Consider the following 18,561-nt stretch of genomic DNA (forward strand, 5'->3'; position numbering starts at 1 on the left):
TGGAAGTTTTGGTTATTCTGAAAATTCTGGCCTTAGGGCGTGATCCAGTTACCATGACAGTGGATAGGAATATTCCTATCAGCTTCAATGGGAATTGATTGAGCCCCTTGTATGTTACAGTAGTGAGGAATGCTTTGAAACCTTTATTTAAAAAATATTAACTAAAGAAAACCCACACTTTCTTTTTTTGTGGCAAATGGAATATATTGCAGCCTTATAGTCTGCAAATTCATTGGTCCTTGTCAAATTTGATTAGATAGAAATGCAATAGCTGAGACAGAAATCAGATAGAGAAGTGTGAATTAAAATTACTGATCTCTCCTTTCTCTCTCTTTTTTTAAAGCTACCTTTTCATTACTTGTGCTTGTTGTGAGATTGTGTTTATTACTGTCATCAAAGATAAAACCTTAAGGCAGACTTTGGGTCCAGGCATACTCATGTTGAAGTAAATAACAGATTTACCCATAGATTTACTGGGAACAGAATCAGGGTCTTTAAAATCTGCCTTCCTTACTTTTCAGTCCTGCAGATGTTGCTTGTGTGAGTAATCCTCACTCAAGTGAATAGTCCCACTGAAGTGAGTGAGATTACTCATGTGAGCAAGGACAACTCACTTAAAGATTGGCAGGACCAGGCCATGGATCTTATTCATGTGAATAGTGCTTACTTCCTGGGACTTCATGGAGCATTGGATTGGACTCTCTCTCAGTGCAATTGGCCCTAATAGGACCATCTGTGTTACTCTCATGAGTAAAAGTTTACTGGATTGTGCCTTTACTACAGGTTGATTATGCACTTCCAGAATTCACATACAGTAGCAAACAAGCTTAAAAGCAGGGTGACCAGAAGTCCCGATTTTATAGGGACAGTCCCTATTTTTGGGTCTTTTTCTTATATAGGCTCCTATTCTCCTCCCCCCTGCACCCGCCCGTTACCAATTTTTCATACTTGCTGTCTGGTCACCCTACTTAAAAGTGAAATTAGGTTTTCAGAACCAGGGGAAGCTATCAGTGTAAACTGCACTGTACCATTCAACTCATTCAAACATTCTGCAGATAATTACTAATGATGTACACAAAGTAGATATAGAGAGGTAGCATGATAGATGTGACAAGTACTGTATGATTTGTTTGTGTGCTTTGAGGGAAAGATCAACATATCCGTCTACAGCATAAAAGACAACTGCTCTATCCTTTGTAGTGTAACAGATTAAAATGTTGTTGGAGCACTGCTTGGGTTTAAATGTTGAGGTCTTTACCATACCACATAACCTTCCTTGTCTGGCTCTTTTCCTTCTGTCTGTGAGGCAGTAATTGTGGTTGGAATTCTACCCCCTCTTGCTTGCAGTGCACAGAGCACATTTGGTCACTCTAATTTCTTCCCTCTGTAAAACATGTGAGTGTAACTTCCCCATAAGGTTTATTAGAGCGGGGGCTATTGAAGTGGAGATTCAGGAGTCGGGATTGTCACAGGGTAGTGAAATCCCTTTCATTGGGCTGGTTTAACTTTTAAGTCACGTTTAATGTTTTTAACAGTAACTTGTGTTTCCTTTACCCTTCACACCCATCCGTTAGCCAGGTGTTTTTGTCACACCGAGTGGAAAAATAAAAGTAAACCATCTGCACAGCTGGTCCCACAGTGAGAAACTGGAGGAGGATGGGCTGAGCTGCAAGAAATGATTAGAGAAACGGCTTGAGTAGTTTAAATGGCCTCCTGCAACTGCTCGATAAAATCCAACCACTGGAAAGGGGAGACCGTTTTTATAATGAATTAGGATATTTAAGCAGCAAAGAATCCTGTGGCACTTTATAGACTAAAAGACGTTTTGGAGCATGAGCTTTCGTGGGTGAATACCCACTTCGTCAGATGTGTCCTGTCAGATGCATCTGACGAAGTGGGTATTCACCCACGAAAGCTCATGCTCCAAAACGTCTGTTAGTCTATAAGGTGCCACAGGACTCTTTGCTGCTTTTACAGATCCAGACTAACACGACTACCCCTCTGATATAGGATATTTAAATCTACAATACAATACACTTATATGAGCGATGCCATGTAATTTCCTAAAGAAGTTGTTTTTTGAAAACATTTATGTATCATCTCGATTTTGTAACTTTGCACATTTGATTGAACTTGTATCAATCACTTCACATATCTATGCATGATGGGCTTCATTCTGTTCTCTCTTACACTGTTTTAAATCCGGAGTAAGTCTATTGAGGTCAATAGTTACCCTGCTGGAAACTAGGTGTAAGGAAGAGCAGAATTAAGCTTACTGATTTCTTTACATCAGAAGTACATTTTTTTATCAGAAAACATTTTCATGTAATAATTTGCTTATTTTAAATATTTGATAGCATTTTAGCATTGCCCTATTAGTCACATAATCCCAGAGTTTGGAAACACTTATGCTTGGGCTTAACTTTATTCACATGATTAGTCCCACAGATGTAGTGTTGGCTCTTAAGAGAACTAAGTAGCACTATACCTGGAAAGTATGTGTTTTTTGTGGAACTACTCACGTGAGTAAATCTAATCAGGTGTGTCATTGTTTGTGGGGTTTGGCTAGGGTGACCAGATAGCAAGTGTGAAAAACTGGGGGGCGTGGCGGTAATAGGAACCTATATAAGAAAAAGCCCCGAATATCAGGACCGTCCCATAAAATTGGGACATCTGGTCACCCTAGGTTTTGTCCAGAGTTCTATCCAGTACTACTGAGCTTAGTACCATTTGGTTTTCTTAGTAGACAGTGAGAGTATGTTCAGTATTACAGTATTTACAGCACTCAGTAGTGTGTGCAGGATTGGCCCTAGAGAAACTATATTTTTCATTTTCTATTTGTCAGGGTTCATTTCTGCTTCAGGGTGGATTAGAAGATCCTAAAATATTAATTGCTCCTTTCTGCCTGATCCAGGGTTCTTTGTCTATGTGTTATAATCTCTCAGTAGATTGGGGAGGGGAAGGGCTTCCTCTGTCATGACTGTGAGCAATCCCTGTAACTTCAAAAGATAGTTTTACTAGGGTCAAGCTTCATAAAAGGAGAGGAGCCAAAGTAAAAGCAGCGCCTTTATTTGAATCCATAAGTCAGTTTACTAATACAGTGTACTGGGGAAATAATTGTTCAAGCAGTAGCAAGAGAACTTCTTTTTCATTCTAATGGTGTAGTGCCATAGGCACTAATACTTTATTATTTCCAAGGCTTAGAAGTATCAGTGTTTAGATATTCATTCAAGGGACAATAATTTAGGAGCATAATGAAAAGAAGTACGATAGTTAATGATATTAGCTAATGAACAGAGTGATGCTAAATACACTCTTAACAGCTTCTGTCAACAGCAGTGTTGTATTTTGTGAGATATGTTTAAGAAAACATGGCAAGAGTACTCCAGCAGACGATAATGAAATCAAGTCTAAGATTCTGCCTGGGTTGTTAAATAGTGTTTTCGGACTTTTTAAATTCAAACTGCAGGGAAATAGCTCACTTGGAAGAGAATAATACGCAAAGCAAAAATATCAATGCCAGGATTTTTAAAAACAGTTTTTACTGATGTATATTATAATTAAAAATAGAATTAGTTGGACTTCTAGTAAGCTGTTCATTTCCTTGAGAGCAATCACAGCTTAGCATAAAGTAACGCATTTTTTTTAAAGTGTTCTAATCTGGATATACTGTAAGCACACACGATGTGGCTATGTTACTAGCTTTGTCTGCCCTCATCATTAACAAGCAAATTAAACATTTTTTCACTTTTTTTTAATTAAACAAATAAACCTTGGCTTGCTCTGTGATATTTCATTAAAACTTTAATTGTCTGGAGAGCTCAACATGAGTGCTTGAAGTTGGTCAGTTTCATTGCACAGCATTAGGTATTGGTAGCAGATTAACAACAGAGCTGGATTTAATCTCTTCCCTAATCCTTAGAATAGTCTGTTAGGGAGGAGAGGCAGTCGCGTGTTTTAGGAGATAGATTACTGTATCTCTGAACTGAAAGCACAGCGATGGGTTTTTAAGTGTCTGGACAGGCATGAAATGATTTTGAAAGAGAAAAGCTTATTCAGTGGAAATAAAATAGGTGTTGCTTTCAAATCAGCTTCTTGGCATGCCCACCTCTGAAGGTTGCGGTAGGCTCCAAATGTATTTTTTTTTCATCAAAGCAGTTGTAGCGTAAGAAAATATTGCCATCGCAATAGATCACAATTTTCAGAAATGTAGTTCCCAACTAACAGAGGAGCCAACTGCGGTTAGTATCAGGTAAACTAATTCTGATGCTGCTTGATTATTCAACACTGAGGGCAAGGACCACAAAACATTTACCAAGTCATGCTTTAATCTGTTTAGTGCTCTGAGGTCTAATTTTCATGGGTTTAAGATGATTGCATGCCTTTGAAATGCATTATGATATTAGTAGGGTCTGCACCAGAAACAACGTTGTTGCTGAGCATGAAAAACATGGGCACATTTCAAAAGAAGAGTTAATTAGGAGGGTAAGTAGATGAGTAGTTATCAAGTGCACCACAAGTTCCACTGTTAAACTCTGATAATAATTTTCATGCTGGGCATTATACAAATGAAGCTGCTTATGACTGATTAATCAGTTACGGGCTGTGAGTCTGGCAGGGTACTCAGCTGAAGCCGAAGAGTTAGCAAGATACCTTCACTGTAAGTACCGCTAAGGATGAAGAGTGAGTTGTGGACTGTATTTCCTTTTTCTGTGTTTGTCTTGGACTGATTTTCTTTTTTCTACTTTTTTTTTGTCTTTAGGACACAAGATTGTCAGCTTTAATTTTTGATAAGCTTCAAGTGCCTGACTGTTTACAGAAAAACAGGAACGAAGGAGAGAGCAGATGTGAAATTTGCGCCACCCACCTGAATCAGCTGAAGCAGGAAGCCATTCAAATGATCCACACCCTTAATAAAGCCAGCTATCGAGAAGTACCCAGCCTCCCTCAAAGCTCTGGAGGAGTGACCAGTGTCTTACCAAGGATGGTGACTGTGTCATCCCAAAGGGATTTGCCGCTTGTTGCTGGGCAGGTGGGCAGACAGTCTGGAAAATCAACAAACCTTTTCTCTGGGCCAGAGAGAAAGAAGGGACTTGGATGGCCTCAAGGCACAAGCAGTTTTCCAAACTCCAGTGTTCAAGTAACTGTGGCTCCCAGCGGCCTCAGTGGTGCTTTGAGCTCCGTGACTATCCAGGCTCAACAATACCTTGAGGGGATGTGGAGTATCTCCAGGGTGAACAGCTTTCTTCCCCAAGCTTGTCTAGTAAGTACTGGCAACTCAGATACAATGATTATTAGTTTTTTAGGGAATCAGCTCAAATTACTGTGAACCATGTCTCGAGAAATTAGAGTTGAAAGGAGCTTTAAAATGTTTTTTTCCAGTGTACATAACAGTTAATTTGCTTCTGATCTCAGGTGATAGAACAACCTTCTTGCAAATCTCTTTGCACACATTTCAGCTTTGCCTATAATAGATGACCTTAACTTTCACATACCAGGTGTCTAGGTTTAAAAAACACCAATGGCCAAATTCATCCATGGCATAACTCCATAAACTTCAGGGGAGTTATACCAAGGATGAATTTGACTCATGATTCTGAGTATAATGCAAGATTGGAGCTGTTGGCTCTGGACAGATTTCAGATTCAGTTTGGCATACTACTGTATCCTTGCACATAATCATGGCCTAAATTTGTTTGGTAGCTTCAGCTGATTGAGCTCCAAGTTCAGCAGGACACTTTGCCTTCTAAAAACACTGCTTTGTAATGATGCGGTTACAGAAGGGCTACTGTGTTTGCATCCTAGAGGGGGCTGACTTTCCGTGGTGGGTGAAATGATTATACAGACAGATCCTGATCTCAGTTGCCCTGATGTAAATCTGCAGTATCGCCATGGAAGTCAGATGGATTTACCCAGGGGTGGCTCTGTGTTTTTTGCTGCCCCAAGCACGGCAGTCCGGGTGCCTTCGGCGGGGTTTCTGTGGGAGGTCCCGCCGCCGAATTGCTGCTGAAGCCGTGGGACCGGCGGACCTCCGCAGAAACGCGCTGAAGGCTCCCTGACTGGTGCCCTCACAGCAACTGGCACACCGCCCCACCCCCGGCTTGCTGCCTCAGACAGTCATGGATTTACCATATAGTTACAGTGATAAAAAATAAAAAGCAGAAACTAGCTTATTTGGGTCTTTAAAACACCTTGGGAACTTCTGCATGGAAAGGTGCTGTATGAATGAAAGGTATTATATAGAAGGCCAATCTGAATACCAGGTAGAAGTCTAGACAATATTGTGTATAATGGTGTGCTGTCTTTCAAATTCTGTATATGTCACAGGAGAGTGATGAAATGAAGAGGCTGGAGCCTGCTGGGGAAATCTGCCTGGTTCCCTTCAATCTTGCCTGATGGGCTGCTAGGTAGTCCTGGCATGCAGACTGCCCAGCTGGGGACTCCAGGCTTCTTGGGTTCATGGCTCTCGGGCACCCCCGCCGTACTTGGCCTTAGAGGTTTTCAGCCTTTCTGCTGTGAGGGTGTCATGGCTTCCAAGTGCATTACTGCAGAGCCAGGAGCCTGGAGCTTCTGGGACAGGTTTCCAGGGTCTGCAGCTCCATGGCAGTCCCTCCATGTGGACTGCCTGAGGGCTGAGACCCCAGGGGTTCCTTAGTCTCAAGCCAGATGGAATGGACCAGCGGCAGGGAGACGAGAAGAATGTGAAGTTCAGTCAGCAGCTGCCTGTCCTGGGGAGAACACTTTGTTTGAAAGCACCATGTATTCCTGTTTTTGAAATGAAACTTCTGCAAGATTTATGGACTGTGAGAAAATTTTGAAAAATGTGGATTCATAGGGTTTAAGACCAGAAAGGATCATTAGATGTTTTGGAGTGAAACCAAATTTTGAAATGCTAAAATTCTGGAAATTCTGACCTTTGGCCATCTCTAGTTGATATACAGGATGCATAAGAGAGGATCCTTCTTGAAATAATGCGTTTACTACACTAAGTAGTAGCTTTCTATCCAAAGAGCTCAATGTGCTTTACATGTATTAATGAATTAACACTCAACTCGGTAGAGCATGTGAATTGGGTCTTATCCCCATTTTAAAGACTGGGTGATGGAGAGGCTAAGTGACTAGCTCATGGTCACACAGCAAGTCTGTGGCAGAGGGGTAACCCCTCAAGATTACAGATAAGAGCCCCCATCGAGCAGTGGTTCCCAACCTTTTTTGTCTGATGGGCGCCAGATGACAAGCCACTGAGGATGAGCATCTGTTGAAATGCCGCTGACAAGCGGCAACGTCAATGGGCGTTGCTGCTGACAAGCAGCGTTATCCAGAGGCTTTGCTGCTGAAAATTGGCATTTCAGTGGTGATGCCTCTGAATGACACTGCTTGTTGGTGGCATTTTGGCACATGCTTGTCTGCCAGCCAGTATATGGGCACACTTAGACGCCCTGGCAGGTGCCATGGCGCCCGCAGGCACTGTGTTGGGGACCCTGTCATAGAAATTAATGGAGATATACCTATCTCCTAGAACTGGAAGGGACCCCAAAGGGTCATTGAGTCCAGCCCCCTGCCTTCACTAGCAGGACCAAGTTCTGATTTTGCCTCAGATCCCTAGGTGGCCCCCTCAAGGGCTGAACCCACAATCCTGGGTTTAGCAGGCCAATGCTCAAACCACTGAGCTATCCCTCCCCCCCCCCCCCACAAAGCATTATGAGATCCATTATGTACAAATATGTTTTCCATACCACCAATTTCAAGGACAATATAGTAAAAAGTATTGTATGGGAGATAGAAAAATTATGAATATTTTACAGTAATCTTCAAATTAAAGTGTTCCCTCCTAAATCCCCCTCTCAAACTCAAAGTATTGCACAATAATGCCCACCCGTGAGCTGCAGTGTTTGGGGTCATTGCAGCAGTTTTTATATGGGATGGAACTCAGATTGTAAACTTTTGGGACAGAGATGCATCTTTAAAGCATCTAGCAGACTTTGGGTGCTGTGTAAATTATAATGTTTTGTGCTGCAGGATCAAATATTAGGAAAAACCGTTTGGGAACCAGGGCAGAATAAAACGTAGGTGGGAAAACGTAGGGAATAAGGTTCAAAAGATGCAGATACAATTCACTTGAGATAAGATCTTGTAATCAGTTGCTTCATCCAATTGCTCTCTGTTCAATGGTTAAAAAAACTACTGACCAGCTAAAGATGATTAGTAGTTTGGACAGCTAGTGAACAACTTTTGGGGTGATATAACTTTAAGACAATTGATTCGTGTCTGGCTGTTGAAGTGTGTGATTATTATTTTGAATAGCCCTTTTTATCTCAAAGCTAACAAATAGAATACAATTTCACCTCAGGGGTGAAACATGACAAAGGTCCAGCAATGCACAGTATCACTACACAAAAGTTTAGGATAGGAATGAAGAACTGCATGGGAAGTTTAGGTATGCCAAATGTGATTGCCTATGCTGGAATTTGGTCAGGATGCTAATAAATCAATGTAAATATACATAAACCTTTTAGAAACTTGCAAATATATTGACTCTTGAAAAGTTATGTTTTTCTGTACATTTTCGGGTAAGTGTATTTATATACTACATTAAACTGGTTAATGTAGCTATCCCAAGTGCAGTAAAAAACATTACAGCAAATTGTTTTTCCTTGCATTTTATACCAAAACATAACCAATGTGACATGGGATTTGAATAGAAACAAATGGTACCGGTTATATTGCAAAAAATATTGCAGCTTCTTAAATCTTTAGCATCTTCTAGTTCAGAGGTTCTCAACCTTTTTCTCTCTGCGGTCCCCCTCAACATGCTATAAAACTCCAGGGCCTAGCAGGAGCTGGGAGGAGGGCTTGGGCATAGGCTTAGTTTGACTTCTATTTTTTGTGTGTGGGAAGAGGCAGGGGCCAGCAGGGCTCTCTACCGCCGCATGGCAGGGTCCAGGGAGGGAGTGCCACCTCCATCCCCTGACTCACCTCAGCAGGCCACCCAGCTTGTCTGGGTTGGCAGGGTTGGGGCAGGGGGAGGGGAAGAACACACACAACCAAAAATTATAATTCAAAAGTGGGGGGCTTAGCTCAAAAAGTTAGAAAACAGCTTAGGGTGCAGGGATGGGGTAGCTTGGGGCTGTGGTGTAGACTGGGTGGCTCAAGGTGCAGGGAGGGGGTAGTTGGGGTTGTGTGGAGACTGGGTAGGGAGGAGGTAGCTGGGGCTGTGTGCAGATGGGGTAGCTCAAGGTGCACAGAGGGGCTGGCTAGGGGCTATGTGTGGGCAGAGGATAGCTCACGGTGCAGGGAGGGCGTAGCTCAGAGTGTAGAGAGATGGGTATTAGGGGCTGTGTGCTGGGAGTTCCTGGCAGTCCCTGTTCCCAGAGGGGTCTGCCAGCCATGGAGATGCCCCCCGGGGGGTGCTCTTACCGGCTGCCTGTGCGAGAGCAAAGGGGGCTAGGAGCAGAGGAAAGGCTTCAACCTGGGGCACCAGCAGGAGACAAGGGAATGCTGCTGCTGCTGCCTGCTCCATGGCATCAGCCAGAGCAGCAGCTACCCCGCACTGCCTGGCTCCAGCTTCCCGCCTCCGACCTGGCCAGGGAGCGGGAAGAGGAGATGAGGCAGGGTCTTGGGAGAGGTTTGGAGCTTCCCTGGGACTTCCATGCTCTTGCCCTGCAGTTTGGAAGGGGGCGGGGGAATGCTCTCCATGTCCCCAACTCTGCCCATGGGCTCAGGGCTTCTGCCCCACAGGGAGCACCAGGGCTCGGGTCTCTGAGCTTTAGCCCTGCGCCTCCTGGCTTCAGCCTTGCTGGCATGGGGGCGTGTGCTGTGGCCCCTTTTGAAAGGCCTTGTGGACCCCCAGGGGGCCACAGGACCCCCCCCCCCCCACGGTTGAGAACTGCTGTTCTCGTTTGCTTTAAAAAATTCAGTGGGAGAACTGGAAAATTGGACTATTAGAAAAATAGAAATAACATGCAAAATAACATGGCCAAGTATAGGCCTCTGTTCAGCAAAGTGCTTAAGCACATACCTATTGATAAACACATGAGTAGTCCAGTTGAAGTAGATGAAATTATTCATATGTCTAAAGTTATGCATGTGTTTAAGTACCTTACTAGATCAGGCCAGGCATGGCCAGATCCTCAGCTGGTGTAAATTAGTATAGGTCCATTGAAGTCAAAGGAACTATGCTGATTTACCCCATCTGAGAATCTGGCCTGGTTATTTTAATCACAATTCAAAGTCTGTCCTTGAATTCTCAGGCAAGAGTCTCCTATTTGCTTGAATGGGATTTAGCCCTTCATTAGCTTTCTTTTATTCTGTTTGTTTTGTAATGATGGTGACTTTTATTTTCCTTAGTGAAATTACTAAAAAGTAATCAATTGTGAAAAATATGGGAATGACAAGATTTATTTTCCAGCAGTTACTGTTATACATTGATAAATGTCATATTGAAAGGATTTTTAAATGAATTTTCAAAATCTTTTTTGCTGGCTGGCTAACTGACCTTTATTGGTCCAGGTTGTTGAGTGTTCTGAGACAGAAACCTGACCTACAGGTAGGAAAAATCTCCCTTCTTGATCCTCTTATAGCAGAACATAGGGATTGTTGTCATGCCAGCAGTGTGCTACTTCAACAAATGCAGAAGGCAAAGGATGGCAGTGGGTTAACATTATTGCCAGTACTACATGTTCAAAAATCGTGATTCAGACCCCTCCAAAATCATGAGATTAGCTTGAAAAGAATAAGATTTTAAACATAAAGTTATTTTTTCTGCTGTGATCTGATATTTTCACTTTTAGGGGAAAGCACAGCATCAGTTTGTGTGATCATCTCAGGTTCAAAATTCAGCCTTAAACAGACACACCCACAAATGCAGGCCTACCTGTTTACTACTCGAAGGGGACTCCGCTTACTTTTCCAAGCACTACGGTGTGTAGGATGCTGCCATTATATCCCTCTCTACCTAGACAGGATATGCAAGTTCGCACCTTTATCATCTCCAGATCAGCTAATCATTTCATTTGATCAGAACATCTCACTCCCTTTTTTACAATCTTCCCCATGAGAAAAAAATCCAGCTTCAGAGTCTGGACCTCAGAAAGGTCATCAAATATCACATTTTTTAGAACAGAATCTAAAACCCCAAACTTTTTTCATCCCATAAGGTCTGAAGGTCACTGCTTCACATTGGCTTAATTTGGATATGAAGGAGTTTTACATTGGCTGTAACGGAATGAGGCCTCAAAGCATTTAAGCCCATTCCACTAAGACTGTAGTGGTATTTCCAATAGGATCGTAGTAACAGTATTGTCAGAATAGAATTTCTTATTGACATTTGCAAAGCTGTTACTTTGCTTATACGTTGGTCATTCACCAAGCATTACAACAACATTTCATTGTCTGAATATTCTACTTTTGAATACTGTGTACTGCAGGCTACCAGTATTAGCCTTTTGTTCTCAGTTTTGGTTTACTTAACTATCTTTGTTCCTACCCCTCAAGTCAAAGTGATAATAAGGCTTTTGATAGGTGGATATGTGGACCTTACGAACAGGACAGTTTTATCTTGGCTGTTTATTGGTTTTGTGTCTAGCTCATCCACCAGTTTAGAGGCCCCTTCACCTCTCTCCTTCTTTGATCTCTCCCTCTAATTGCTGCACTTGTAACTATTTATATACTTACTTACTATTTATATGCTTATGGCTATTTGGAAGCTGTCTCCTAGGGTCAGTCTCCAATATGCACCCTTCTTCAGAGGTGAGTGCAATATAATAATCTAGCTGGATTGACAGAGTCATCTATAAATCATCGACTTTTACCTGAGTGCTTGGAGCAAGTGTAACCCACACACCTGTTTGTGGTGTTCTGTCCCATCTAGTAGCACTGAGACCATTTAGAGAGCGATTAGTGAGTCTGCTCTACCAACTTAGCTAAGAGCCGTATGGCTTTTAGATCATTCAGTAGAGGCTCAAGCACTTAGCTCCCGAGATCCCAGGTTTGATCCCACCTGCCGATGATCAGGGTCTGTCAGTGTTTACACCAGAAAAAAATCTTTCAGACCTGGGAGGACTCAACCAAGTAGTCTTGAGCCTGGACTGGTGGATGTACTTGATGGGAGAAAAATAATTTTATAGATGGGACAAAATTGTTTCATTTGTCTAATGTGGGGCTTGAATCCCTAACATACTCTTTGAAAGGCCTGTGAAATGCACCATTGCCCCAGCACCTAAGTGCTAGAATTATGGCATCCCTGAGTGGTGGAATGCTATGTTACATATCAGGGCCATGCAACCTGGACAGAAACACTGTGGTAGTAGACACTTTTTCCCCCCTTTTTTTTTGTTTAGTTATTGAAACTTGGACATAAAAAGCCATTACAAAATAACTGTTCCAGCACTTGAATTTAAAAAAAATAGAGAATTGACAGTATGTAGCTAGAACACCTAGACTTCTCATGAATTTCATATATGTATAGTTAGTGGAATTTATTGCCGCTCTACAGAACATAGTGCTAAATCAATTATGTTAATTGAAAAAGATTTATCATATTATTGTTAATGTTGTAGCATGGTTCTAGATGATGTATAAAATAATGCTAGTTGAAATGGCATTAATGTATGCATTTAAGTTCCTTTTTCATTTATGTGCATTATTGATCTTATTTCATTGTTGGGGAGATAATGGATTTATAATTAGAATACACTCACAGTAATCAATGATGAGATTATTAGGCTTATAAATAGAATTTTAAGACTAAGATGAGGTAATTTCCCAGTGTAACTAAGAATCAATAATTAGATGCTTGCCTTGAATCTTAAAGTAGTACTTGTAAGATTAAAAATAAAACACTTTTAGAGAAGTAAATCCATGTATATTTCTTAACTGTGTTACACAAAGATATGGCTTATCTCGAGTTTATATTTAGTTCTTCTCCAAAGTTAGCCCTTCTTCTTTTTAAGTTTGACTCTCCAAAGCTTCCAAAGCTCTCCCCAGCTGTGCAACCATGAAGGCTGGCTGCCCAAATTTGACCTTGTCCTAGGGGATGGAGTCATCCTGCCTTGCCCAATTGCCATATGTTTGCAATCAGGTTTGAGGGAGTGACATCAAAGGATTCACAGAGCAAATCCCTTGTCCTAACACACAGCAGTACATTTTTCCTTTCTGACTTACATAAGAACGGCCATACTGGGTCAGACCAAAGGTCCATCCAGCCCAGTATCCTGTCCTCTAACAGTGGCCAATGGCAGGGCCTCAAAGGGAATGAACAGACAGGTTATCATCAAGTGATCCATGCCCTGTCACCCAATCCCAGCTTTGGGCAAACAGAGGCTAGGGACACCATCTCTGCCCATCCTGACTGATAGCCATTGATGGACCTATCTTCCATGAATATATCTAGTTCCCTTTTGAAACCCGTTATAGTATTGGCCTTCACAACACCCTCTGGCAAGGAGTTCCAGAGGTTGACAGTGTGTTGTGTGAAAAAATACTTTCATGTTTGTTTTAAACCTGCTACCTATTAATTTCATTTGTGGCCTCTTGCTCTTGTAACATTTCCTTATTTACTTTCTATATATCACTCAAGATTTTATAGACCTCTGTCATATCTCCCCTTACTCGCCTTTCTTTTCCAAGCTGAAAAGTCCCAGTCTTATTAATCTCTCCTCATACGGAAGCCATTCTATACTCCTAATCATTTTTGTTGCCCTTTTCTGAACCTTTTCCAATTCCAATATATTTTTTTTGAGATGGAGTGACCACATCTACTCACAGTATTTAAGATGTGGGCGTACCATGGATTTATATAGAGGCAATATGATATTTTCTGTCTTATTATCTATCCCTTTCCTGATAATTCCCAACATTCTGTTTGCTTTTTTAACTGCCACTGCATATTGAGTGGATGATATCAGGGAACTATCCACAATGACTTCAAGGTCTCTTTCTTGAGTGGTAACAGCTAATTTAGACCCCATCGTATATGTATAGTTAGGATTCTGTTTTCCAGTGTACATTACTTTGCATTTATCAACATTAAATTTCATCTGCCATTTTGTAGCTCTTTGCAGTCTGCCTGGGACTTAACTATCTTGAGTAGTTTTATATGATCTGCAAATTTTGCCACCTCACGGTTTCTCTTTTTCCAAATCGTTCATGAATATGTTAAATAGGTCTGGGCCCAGTACAGATCGCTGGAGGACATCACTATTTACCTCTCTCCATTCTGAAAACTGACCATTTATTCCTACCCTTTGTTTCCTATCTTTTAACCAGTTACCGATCCATGAGAGAACCTTCCCTCTTATCCCATGACTGCTTATTTTGCTTAAGAGCCTTAGGCGAGGGACCTTGTCAAAGGCTTTCTGAAAATCTACATATACTATATCCACTGAATATCCTTTGTTTGCATGGTTGTTGACCCCCTCAAAGAATTCTAGTAGATTGATGAGGCATGATTTCCCTTTATAAAAAAATGTTGACTATTTCCCGACAAATTATGTTCATCTATGTGTCTGACAATTTTGTTCTTGTCATAAACAGATAAGAAAAGTTAATAGCACAGAAGTACTTTATATCTCTTTGCCTGGAAAGGGTTAACAAGAACAGTAAGCCTGGCTGTCACCTGACCAGAGGACCAATCAGAGGACAGGATACTTTCAAATCTTGAGGGAGGGAAGTTTTTGTGCTGTGCTGTTAGTTTTGGTTGTTGTTCACTCTGGGGGCTCAGAGGGATCAGATGTGCAACCAGGTTTATCTCCCTGGTACAGTTTCTTATAGATTCAGACTAGTGAGTACTAGGTAGATAAAGCGAGTTAGACTTATGGTTGTTTTCTTTATTTGCAAATGTGTATTTGGTTGGAAGAAGTTCAAATGTGTATTTGGCTGGAAGTAGTTAATTGTGTATTTTTGCTGAAAGGATTTTAATTTGTACTTGAATACTTAGGCTGGGAGAGTATTCCCAGTGTCTATAGCTGAAAGACCCTGTACCTATTCCATTTTTTAAATTTACAAAGATAATTTTTACTGTTTTTTCTTTCTTTAATTAAAAGCTTTTCTTGTTTAAGAACCTAATAGTTTTTTTATTCTGGTGAGACCCCAGGGGACTGGGTCTGGATTCACCAGGGAATTGGTGGGGAGAAAGGAAGGAAGAGGGAGAGAGAGGCTGATTTTTGTCTGTGTTAGGATTACTGTTTCTCTCAGGGAGAATCTGAGAGGGGAAGAGAGAAGGAGGGGGGAAGGTAAATTTTCCTCTCTGTTTCAGGATTCAAGAAGTTTGAATCACAGTGATCTTCCAGGGTAACCCAGGGAGGGGAAGCCTGGGAGAGGCAACGGTGAGGGAAAGGGTTTACTTTCCTTGTGTTAAGATCCAGAGGGTCTGGGTCTTGGGGGTCCCCGGGCAAGGTTTTGGGGGGACCAGAGTGTACCAGGCAATGTAATTCCTGGTTGGTGGCAGCGCTACAGGTTCTAAGCTGGTAATTGAGCTTAGAGGAATTCATGCTAGTAGCCCATCTTTTGGACGCTAAGGTTCAGAGTGGGGATTTGTACCATGACAGTTCTTTATGATAGTTTCAACCAATTTGCCCGGTACTGAAATGAGGCTTACTGGTCTGTAGTTGCCACGGTCACCTCTGGAGCCCTTTTTAAAAATTGCATCATATTAGCTATCCTCCAGTCGTTTGGTACAGAAGCTGATTTAAATGATAGGTTACAGATGACCGAAGTCCTGCAATTTCACGTTTGAGTTCCTTCAGAACTATTGGGTGAATACCATCAGATCCTGGAGACTTATTACAGTCTAGTTTATTAATTTGTTCCAAAACCTCCTCTAAAGACACCTCAGTTTGGGACAGCTCCTCAGATCTGTCACCCAAAAAGAATGGCTCAGGTTTTGGAATCTCCCTCGCATCCTCAACTGTGAAAACTGATGCAAAGAATTCATTTAGTTTCTCCGCAATGGCTTTATTGTCTTTGAGTGCTCCTTTAGCATCTCAGTCATCCAGTGGCTCCACTGGTTGTTTAGCAGGCTTTCTGCTTCTGATGTATTTAAATTTTTTTGCTATTTCTTCTGGAGTCTTTGGCTAGCTGTTCTTCACATTCTTTTTTGGTCTTTCTAATTATATTTTTACACATCATTTGCCAGAGTTTATGCACTTTTCTATTTTCCTCATTAGGATTTATCTTCCACTTTTTAACGGATTTACTTTGTTGTTTAACCATGGGGCTCTTTTTTTTTTTTTTTTTTTTTTAAGTTGGGGTATACATTTAAGTTGAGCCTCTATTCTGATGTCTTTAAAAAGTTTCCACGCAGCTTTCAGGCATTTTACTTTTGGTACTGTACCTTTTAATTTCTGTTTCACTAACCTCCTCATTTTTTGTGTAGTTCCCCTTTCTGAAATTAAATGCTAAAGTTTTGGGCTGCTGTGGAGTTTTCCCCGCCACAGGGATATTAAATTTAATTATATTATGATCACTATTACCAAGTGGCTCAACACCCATTCTGTCACCTCAAACTAAAAGTGATTTATCATGGTAGGAGCTCAGATAGGATGGTGGTGAGGGCCCTGTAAATAGTTGAATAGATAGGGGATAGATAGGGGAAGGGACTCTTTCTCTGAAGACTGAGTGGGGAAGGACCGGTTTGTCCATCCATGTATTGGCGGTGATCCCTTGCATTGCTTTTGACACTCTCCAGTGATCGGAATTCCCACACTGCCTGCTAACATACCAAGGTTAGAAAGACACTGGTCTGATTTAAAAAAACCCAGCAAAACTCTGATCAAGAACTGTTAAATTGCTGTGTATCTGTGTTAATTGAGCTCTTGGGCTGTAATAAAGTCCACAAGCTGCTTGGCTCCAGTGGGGTAAATAAGGAGGGCACTGATGATAAAGGAGTTGCACTGCATGCATATGAACTGTCCATCCTTTGACTTGGAACTCCAGTGTTCTTTCTCTTTTATGGCTTTGCCTACTGACCAAACTCCCTTGGGTAGACTGACTTAGTGAGGAGTCAGCATGCATGTAGCCCAGATGGCAGCATAAATTTTAGGCCTGTCACAGAGCCTTGTTTAGTAGATTTGTGTGTGCTAAGGGCCCAATTCTCCCTTGAGATGGCCAGAGTTTGTACATTTTTAAGCATGATACTAGCTGAACAGTGGCATGTACTCTGGTACCTGACAGGAAGGTTGGTCCCTAAAATTGTTTTCTTTGAAGTAGTTAAATTTAACACACAGGCCCAATCATGATCAAAATAGAAATTAGGAATGAGTGTCTCCCATTTTTGCCTTTTATTTTCTTTATTGGTATCTCTATGCCACTCATTAGAATATCTGAGCGCCTCATAATATTAATGAGGATGTTCTCAGGTAGGAAAGTATCGTGATCTCCATTTTACAGATGGAGTGAGGCACTGCGAGATTAAGTGATTTGCCCAAAATCACATGGGAAGTCTGGGGCAGAGCCAGAGGCAGGCCACCTCAGGTCTCGTGATTCAAAGTTCTGTGCCTTGCATATATGACCATCTTTCTTCCCTTCCCTTAAAGAAATGTCAGGCTATTGGAAGTTTGCACTAATGGAAGGGCCTTTCCTCTGATTTGTTTTATGTGGGGAAAACAAATCCTAAACTGATGTAAATGTATATTATTATAGGCTTGAAAATGCCTCCCTTTGCTTTCAACTATCGACTTCTGTCAGTGTAGTCAGGGGCAGGGCCGGCTCCAGGTTTTCTGCCGCCCCAAGCAGCAAAAAAAAAAAAAAGGCCATGGCAGTGCGATCGCGGCTCTCCACTTTCAGCGGCAGGTCCTTCGTTCGGATGTGCCGCTCCAGTAGCGACCGAGTGTCGCCCCTTGATATTGGCTGCCCCAAGCACCTGCTTCCTTAATTGGTGCCTAGAGCTGGCCCTGGTCAAGGGAGTCAGCCAAGAAACCCTGGGCTGTAGATTTTGGTAAACACTCCATTTTTGATTGTGACCAAAGTGGTAGTTTAAAACATAGTGAGCGATGGAGCAGCCTCATTTTGGCTTTGGGAAGCTGCATTCATTTCTAGTGTGTGTTGATAAAACTTGTCAGGTGAGGGTTTTTCTAGTGTTTTCTTGTGGCAGATGGATCCCAGTTATTCAAGCATAGGCTTTGTTTACCCTACTGAGGCTGTTTGGAATCCATCCCCCACAAAGTGGTGATTTTAACAGGGAGAAGATCCAGCAGGGATTCCTTTCATTTGGGGCTGCCTTTTCCTCTGTGAACCTAAATCTCAGTGTGCTAGGTTTGTGGAGGGCACACAGGTTTCTCAGAGTTTATTTGACAATGTGTTAATTCTCTGGTAGAGGTAAGAAAGAGCTTCCTCTGGATACTGAGTGGTACAGAGCTGATTTTCCACTGGGTGTGGCCATTTACACTTGTCTGAAGTGGCGGTAGAATGCTGCTGAATGAGAATGGTAGCGTTTTACACTCACTTTGCATGAGTGGCTAGATTCCTCAGTGCCTGATTGTCTGTTTGTGCTATCTTCAGTGCTGCAGGACAGGCATAGCCATTCCTCCCCAGGGAATGCCCTGGAGAGGAACCTCTGCAGCAGCT

At 41.9% G+C, this 18,561-nt stretch overlaps 1 protein-coding gene across 1 annotated transcript in view; it reads left to right on the forward strand.

The window, feature by feature from the left end:
• KIF26A (kinesin family member 26A) overlaps positions 1-18,561 on the forward strand; it is a 146,210-nt gene that overhangs the window by 42,124 nt on the left and 85,525 nt on the right. The window contains exon 3 of the mRNA XM_050954076.1: positions 4,763-5,263. Within this exon, the coding sequence (XP_050810033.1) occupies positions 4,763-5,263 (501 nt within the window). The remainder of the gene's footprint in view (positions 1-4,762; positions 5,264-18,561) is intronic.

The sequence above is a fragment of the Gopherus flavomarginatus genome, chromosome 5 (assembly GCF_025201925.1).
Source record: "Gopherus flavomarginatus isolate rGopFla2 chromosome 5, rGopFla2.mat.asm, whole genome shotgun sequence".
Classification (NCBI taxonomy): domain Eukaryota; kingdom Metazoa; phylum Chordata; order Testudines; family Testudinidae; genus Gopherus; species Gopherus flavomarginatus.